An 8219-nucleotide genomic window follows, 5' to 3' on the forward strand; every position below is an offset into this window, starting at 1 on the left:
AAGGCTCCCTTGCATCTCCGTCAGAAACAAGGTGGTGTGGGAGCAAGAACGAACGCCCCAGATTTTGGTTCTAGCGTTGCTCTTAGTTAGCTGGGTGACCTTGCTCTCTCTGGGCTTTGGTTTCCTCACCTGCATGACAAAGAGTTTGAAGCAGATGATGGAAAAGCTCTTTGCAGAATTAACACTCCATGAGAGTTTTCTCATCTCTAAACTCTGCCCAACCCACATCCTTGTTACAAGGATTAGATTAGATGAGGTGTGTGAAAGCCCTTTGCAAACTGAAAGTACTGTGTACATCAGCCTGTGAGCCCTGGATCTGCCTGGGGCAGCCCCTCCCAGATACTGTGTTTAACAGATTTGCCAGCTCCTTAGATCAGTGACTTCACGAAAACCGGGCTGAAGCCAGATTAGGTCTCTTGGAGCCTGGATTTGGGAGCCTGTCCTGTTGAGCCACTTTCTCAGAACCAGGTAATGTTCACAGACCAGGTGGTTCCTCCCCAATCCCCATTCCCAGCATGTACCAGAACAACCTAGCCACGTGACATCAAATGGCAAATGCCCTAAAAGAAGACCTCAAATGCAAGAGTTGTGGGTTATTTACTCCAGTCCTTCCTCCAAAGCTCAGCACACTTGGTGAGTGGCCCAAGTGCAGATTTGCGTGTCCTAGATGTGCACAGCCTGGGCTATCTTCTCTGTGGGACCTGGAGAGGCAGGAGGAATAGAGTTAGGGGAGAATCCCACTGGGCCCAGCTATGACGTTTCTGTTCTACTCACGTGGAAAGGCCCAAAAGTGCAAGTGGTCCCACCAGGTCTCTAGGAAAAAGGTCTGATGACATCCTGCGGAAATCCCACCTAGCTAGTAAAAACATCAAATATTCACTGAGTTCTTATGCCCACCACCGGTCTGTCGGTTTGTTGTACTGTGATAGCTTGCATATTCCTATGATGCTGGGATCTGTGCCACCAGGATTACAAATACCAGCATAGTCACCCATAGTAGATAGCTTTCAGGGGAGCTTCCCAACTAAGATAGACTAGGGAGAATGACCTGGTGATCTACTTCCGAAAATTAGCCAGTTAGAACCCTATGGATCACAACAGAATATTTTCTGATATAGTGCTGGAAGATGAGCCCCTTAGGTTGGAAGGCACTCATGAAGATGGCGCAGGACTGGGCAATATTTCATTCTGTATACATAAGGTCGCTATGAGTTGGACGGTGACAAACAACAATAAAAATTGATAACTTCCACAGAGACAGCCAGTAAGTGTGAGGTAGGAAGAATAGAGACATTGAAGGTAAAGTAAATGCTTGACAATTATTATCATCCCCATTCCCATTATTATCAGGATTTGATTTTATTGCTTATAAAATAGGAGAAAGGACCAGACACACCATCATACCCACTACTCCTGGCTAAGAAAAATGGCCCCAGTCATAGCCCCCCAAGAAAGGCAGTGTCTCTCCAGGCTGTTCCTCATATAGAATTTGCTGTGTTTTTGTCGTATGACCTACACCCTCCTTGACCACATGTCATTGGTCAGGGTTGGGTGCCTCGCCCAGGACCCCATCCACAAACTGGCTAGTACTGATTAACGCAGTGACCTCAACCAGCTAGGACCAGATGAGAATTAGAACTGGCAAATAGACCAATCTAATTTTCTTTCTCTCTCAGGGAATTCATTTTGGAAATAAACAGAAAACGAGCCAGTTGGTAGCAGAATGAGAATCATGAAGCTACATTTGAAAGAGAAGATGGGAGTGAAGTGACTTGAGTCACTGATGTCAGAGCTCCCAGAGAAGTGGTTCTGAACCCAGATGCCCCCGCACACTGGCCAGCAGCGCATCCCTCACAGGTGGCTGCCACGTTGGTTCTGAACCCAGATGCCCCCGCACACTGGCTGGCAGCGCATTCCTCACAGGTGGCTGCCACGTTGGTTCTGAACCCAGATGCCCCCGCACACTGGCTGGCAGCGCATTCCTCACAGGTGGCTGCCACGTTGGTTCTGAACCCAGATGCCCCCGCACACTGGCTGGCAGCGCATTCCTCACAGGTGGCTGCCACGTTGGTTCTGAACCCAGATGCCCCCGCACACTGGCCGGCAGCGCATTCCTCACAGGTGGCTGCCACGTTGGTTCTGAACCCAGATGCCCCCGCACACTGGCTGGCAGCGCATCCCTCACAGGTGGCTGCCACGTTGGTTCTGAACCCAGATGCCCCCGCACACTGGCCGGCAGCGCATTCCTCACAGGTGGCTGCCACGTTGGTTCTGAACCCAGATGCCCCCACACACTGGCTGGCAGCGCATTCCTCACAGGTGGCTGCCACGTTGGTTCTGAACCCAGATGCCCCCGCACACTGGCCGGCAGCGCATCCCTCACAGGTGGCTGCCACGTTGGTTCTGAACCCAGATGGCCCCGCACACTGGCCGGCAGCGCATCCCTCACAGGTGGCTGCCACGTTGGTTCTGAACCCAGATGCCCCCGCACACTGGCTGGCAGCGCATCCCTCACAGGTGGCTGCCACGTTGGTTCTGAACCCAGATGGCCCCGCACACTGGCTGGCAGCGCATCCCTCACAGGTGGCTGCCACGTTGGTTCTGAACCCAGATGGCCCCGCACACTGGCTGGCAGCGCATCCCTCACAGGTGGCTGCCACGTTGGTTCTGAACCCAGATGCCCCCGCACACTGGCTGGCAGCGCATCCCTCACAGGTGGCTGCCACGTTTTGCTCAAGGTGGAGAATGTACCTTTTGTCGCAGCTGGAGATCTGTATTGTTATAACAGTGCTTGTCGACAGAGTGTTGAGAGGAGCACTAGCTGTAGAATGGGAGACAACCCGATGCAGGTTGGAGGGGGAGGTAGAGTAGAATGGCAAGTGTGTCCCAACAGAACCGTGGGCTGCCGAGGATGTTTGACAACTTAGTCTTTGGGTATGAAAGAGCGCAGCTGGGGCCATAAACAGCTATCCTCAAATAAAGACATGCGTTGAGGAGTAACCAAGTGCATAGTATGATAAGTAGAAATGTAATGTAATCCCTTTTAGGGTATGCCGATAATGTAGTATTTGAAGATGTGCCATTGTATTAGTTGGGACCCATCTGATTTCAAGTGACAGAATTTCAGCTCAACTAAGGAATTTGATGACTCTCATAATTGAAAAAACCTAGGGATAGAATTGACTTCAGTCATGTCTGGGTCCAAATGTTCAATATCATCAAGAATTAGTAATTCTCTTTTACTCTGCTTTCCTTCAAGCTGGATTTATTCTTTGGGTGGCAGGCTCTTCCCACACATGGCAAGGCAGCCACGATTGTCTTCTTGTCTTCATTCTTCATACTTATCCGCACCAGTTTAGCAGCCTCAGCATTTGTGGCATGTATCCATCCCGGACCAGTCACAGGAGCCAGTGAGAAACGGCAGCCTGATTGGCCTGGTCTGGGTTGTGTGTCCAGCTCTAGATCTAGGACAAGAGTTCAACTCCAGCAGAACACAGAGCATAACAGTGGAGAATGATCGTTACCTGAGGGATGTTGGTCAGGCAATAACAATAGATACTCATCTTGGCTGCAAACAAAAGTTTGAGTACAACCTCTCTGGAGCAAAGATCCTTCTGCTCCTCACGCTGACCTCCTGTACCTGCCTTGAATGCCTAATGACTTTCTGCTTCCAGTTTCCATGAGGCCTGGCTGTACTGTTGTGACAGGTTTATCAATCAGAGTTCTTATTTACAAACACAGGAGTCCCTGGGTTGTGCAAACATTTAAAGTGCTAGGCTGCTAACCAAAAGGTTGGAGGTTCAAGTTTACTCAGAGGCACTCAAAAGACAGGCCTGGTGATTCAATGCTGAAAAATCATCCATTGAAAACTCCATGGAGCACAGTTCTACTCTGACACACGTGAGGTCACCACGAGTCACAATCAACTTGTTTATTTTTGTTTATAGACAACAAAACTCACCCTGGCTTGTTTATTTTGAAAAAGAACTTATTGAAGGATATTAGAGCCTCACAGAGTCTCTGGCAGGGTCAGAGAATTGTGCTTGGTGCTCCACAACCATGAACAATACCCAAATCTCCACAAGTCTGGTCACAGGCCTGACTCCACTGCCTTCAGATCATGCTACTGTGAGCACCTCTGCCCCTGCTGCTCAGTGACCCTCTGCCACGATCCGGCCCCATCACCAGCATGCAATCCCATGTAGCAGCTGCTCCCCTGCTTTTCACTCCACCATACTAAAGTCTGCTGTTGGCACATCCAGTTGGCAAAGCCTGGGCCACCTGCCTGTGTCCCTGCTGCAGATGAGGCCGGGAAACTGAGTTCTGATCTCTCCCCTGGCAAAGTGGCAAATTTCCCTAGTTCAGAAAGACCATTCAAATGATTCTGGGTTGCCACCAATATGACCCACATCCACTACGCCATGTCTCAGAGTCAAGTCTTCTGCCCATCCTGGGCTCTGGAGAGACTGAGCAATGGGGCCAGGGCTCTTTTTTTTTTTCCTTCTTCTTCACATTATTTGGATTTTCTTAACTATTTGTGTATGTGTGTGTGAGAGAGAAATACATAGGTAACAAAATATTTGCCATTTCAACAACTTTCACATGTACACTTCAGTGACATTAAATATATTCATCATGTTATTCAAACGTCATCATTAACAGTTCTAAAATTTTTCTATCACCCTTAACAGAAGCTCAGTGTTCCCTCCTTCCCGCCTACCACCAGTAACCACTAATAAACTTTGATCTCTATATACTTATCTATTCTAGATACTCAATATAATTGGGATCATAAAACATTTGTCCTTTTGTGACTGACTTATTTCACTCAGCATAACGTTTCCACATGTGGCCTCAGAATAAATCTTGAGTCTCTGGTCTCCGCAAGCAAAGGAGCCCAGTTAACACAGCATGATTTGGCCAACATAATTTGGATCAAATTTAGCTTGGTTGCAGTTTCTTTCCCAGCAAGATTGGCCCACAGAAGTTCCTCATTTCTTGTTTAAAAGGAACGTTTCCAGCGGGGCTTTTGAGAATGCCTGTAAAACATGGAGTCTCCCAGAGAGTGCCAACCCAGAGACATTTAATAGGCCTTTTTACAGAACCCTACAAATTCCACACTGGGATACCGTTTAAGCACAGATCGCACCAGCCACTGACAAAAAGCTTACTCTTTCCAGCCCCTCAGCGGGGGGCTCCCCAGCAAGGGTCTTCCTTGTCTGATAAATTCCCTTCGGCAGCAGCGGCAGCAGCAGCGCTTACCAGGGCTTTCTATTACCTGGCCTTCCTCTTGTGGCTTCCCACTGGTTTTTCAGGAGTAGTGAGGTCAATCAGTAAAGAAATAATTTTTGAGCATCGACTATGTCCCAGGCATTGTGCTAAAACTGGAGATGCTGAGTCCCAAGGGAGCTTTCAGAAAAGCAAATCAACCAAAACCTAAGTGAAATGAGGAGAGGAAGGTAACAAAAATGTTAAGGTGCTATTATTCTGAAATGGATGCATATTTTCCATTTTTAAGCAGACTTATTGATCAGGTCACTGTGGAGGCTGAAGTCTTTGACTTAATATAGAAGTATGATCATTACATTTTCTAAACACGAAGTCTGACAAAGACATGTCTCTGATTGAGGAATTCATTTGTGTGAAAGCCAACCGAAGGCATCACCTTTAAATATGCTTAGTTACATTTAATAAATAGAATAAAATCAGGGGAAATAATGACCACCTCAGAATATCTAGACAGCGCAGAGTTCGTTGGATACACATAACGGGCTACTGTAAAAAAAAATATATATATATATATATATTTTTTTTTTTTCCCCAGGGTAAACAGCACAAGTCCAGGCTTTGGCCATTGCCCCCTCCACGCCACCCCCGGAGAAGTTTGGAACTCCCTTCAGGATATTGGCCTTTTCCACAAAGGAGGACGTGGACACCCATGCAAAATTTGGGCCTTGACAACAAGAAAAAAGGAGAAAGTGTTTGCTCTAACCTCAGTATTCCGTTCAGCGTAAGAACGTCGCCCCGTAGTCCACAGGCCACTCCATTTCCACGCAGGCAGCAGGTACCCAAGGTGACCACTGGGTGTCGCTGTGAATCCGTGATAGCGAGGCCGAGGAGTGCCGGCACGCAAGAGCTCGGTCTGTTTTCAATCAACACGTTGTAAGTTTTTCTCCCAGAGGCCCCAGGGGTGTGCTAGGAATTTTTATTTCTTGAGAAATCCTGTGATTCAGCTGCCCTTTTTTTGGCCCAGCTTGAAAGAATGAAGGCTGTGCTTGCTCTTTCCAGCACCCCCCCCCCCCCCCCCAGCCAGGGAGCTCCCAGGCAAGGGTCTTCAGGCCACCGGCCGCAGAATACCCCCTGCCTAATCCTTGCTTGCCCCACCCTTTCCTCGTCTTCATTTCCCGTTTGTCTTTCTCTCCCGGTGCCCAACGAAACCAAAGAGCTCCCAGCTCATCAGTACAAAAGTCCCCCTGCTGGAAGCCTCCTCAAAGCCAGTCTGAATTTCAAGGCCCCAAAACCAGCTGCCAGATAAACCAGCTTGCAAAGCTGGGCCTCCTTTCCCCATCTGATACTGGCCCCAGACTTGCCCTCTTCCTCCAAAGCAGCCACAAGATCAAAGGCAGTGTTGGGGTGGGAGCAACAAGAGGTGGTGCTCTTCCACCAGGAATTTCAGACCCTAGTCCTGGCAGGTTGTTGTTGTGTGCTGTCGAGTTGATTCCCATCCATAGCAATCCCATGTCCCAGGCTGTGCTATTTATGGGAGCAGATTGCCAGTTTTTTCTTTCGTGGAGAGGCTGGGAGGGTTTGAACTGCCGACTTTTCGGTTAGCAGCCAATACTTATCCCCTGAGCCTCCAGAACTCTTTACTGTACACATGCCATTGCCATTGAGTCAATTTCAACTCATAGCAACCCTATAGGACAGAGCAGAACTGCCCCATAGGGTTCCCAAGGCTGTAATCTTTAAGGAAGCAGATTGCCACATCTTTCTCCCACAAAGCAGGTGGTGAAGTCAAACTTTCAGTTAGCAGCTGAGCGCCTAACTACTGTGCCACCAGGGCTCCTTCACTAATATTTTTATTACTAGTGTAACTATACTTTGCGGGCAGTACTGGTTCAGTGGTAGAATTCTCATCGTCCATGCTGGAGACCCAGGTTGGATTCCTAGCTGATGCACCTCAAATGTAGCCACCACCTGTGTGTCAGCGGAGGCTTGCATGTTGCTATCATGCTAAACAAGTTTCAGTGGAGCTTCCAAACTAAGACAGACGAGGGAGAAAGGCCTGGCAATCTACTTCCTAAAATCAGCCAATGAAAATTCTATGCATCACAATGGTCCTATCTTGTACATAGGGTCACTGTGAGTCAGGGGCCAACTCAACAGCAAGTAACAAAAATGGCAATAGCTATACTTACACTAACACATCAACACACACTTGACCAAATGAAGGCACAGAATTTGGGACTCTTATTCTCTTGAGCCTGTGGCAAGATGATATGTCAAGGAGGCAGGACTTTGTTCAGAGATGTGAAGTATCACCACTGACTAGAACCCCTTTTTACTTATGTCAACAATGATAAAGTTGTTCCAAACTCGGCTGGACTTTGTCTTGGTCAATAGCCATAGCTGCCTAGGCAAAACACCATGGTAGTGACTTTGGGACCTTCCAGGAAAAGATCACTTGCGGGTGGAGCTGGCTGCTCACTCTTTCCTCTCGCAAGTTTTTTTTTTTTTTTTTTTTGGTGCTGCACTCCCTGATTTCCAGCTAGCACGGTGCTGCTGTGTTTTTTTTGTGGGTGGCCACAAAGTAGAATGCTGACTATGGGTGCCCTGCGGCTTTCTCCACAGCCACTGAGGCCAGGTACACTGGAATGCTTGGGGTAAGGTGGGAAGAGTGAAGCAATGGTGTTTTACCAGAGGATTTCAGGATCACTGGAAGATAAATGCCAAAAAGAGAGGCATGCCCATACTCCACCACCCATCTGTCAGTTTGTTGTACTGTGGTGGCTTGCATGCTGTCTTATTGCTGGAAGCTATGTCATCTGAGTGTCAAATGCCAGCAGGATCACTCATGGTGGACAAGTTTTAGCAGAGCTTCCAGAGAGGCTAGAAAGAAAGGCCTGATCATCTGCTTTTGAAAATTTACCAATGAAAACTTCATGGATAACCACAGAACACTGTCCACCTTGCTTGCTTTGGACACCTCATCAGGAGGG

The 8219-nt window shown here is 48.2% G+C and overlaps 1 protein-coding gene across 1 annotated transcript; it reads right to left on the minus strand.

Annotated features, from left to right (window-relative positions):
• Positions 1-663: 663 nt before the first annotated feature.
• Positions 664-2706, minus strand: LOC135232301 (keratin-associated protein 5-1-like). Its single transcript, XM_064290399.1, has 3 exons — positions 2648-2706; positions 1856-2601; positions 664-701 (listed from the first exon to the last, which is right to left on the minus strand). The coding sequence occupies exons 1-3, from the start codon at positions 2704-2706 to the stop codon at positions 664-666; spliced, it is 843 nt and encodes a 280-aa protein (XP_064146469.1).
• Between the last annotated feature and the right edge of the window lie 5513 nt (positions 2707-8219).

This window comes from Loxodonta africana, chromosome 8 (genome assembly GCF_030014295.1).
Source record: "Loxodonta africana isolate mLoxAfr1 chromosome 8, mLoxAfr1.hap2, whole genome shotgun sequence".
NCBI lineage: Eukaryota > Metazoa > Chordata > Mammalia > Proboscidea > Elephantidae > Loxodonta > Loxodonta africana.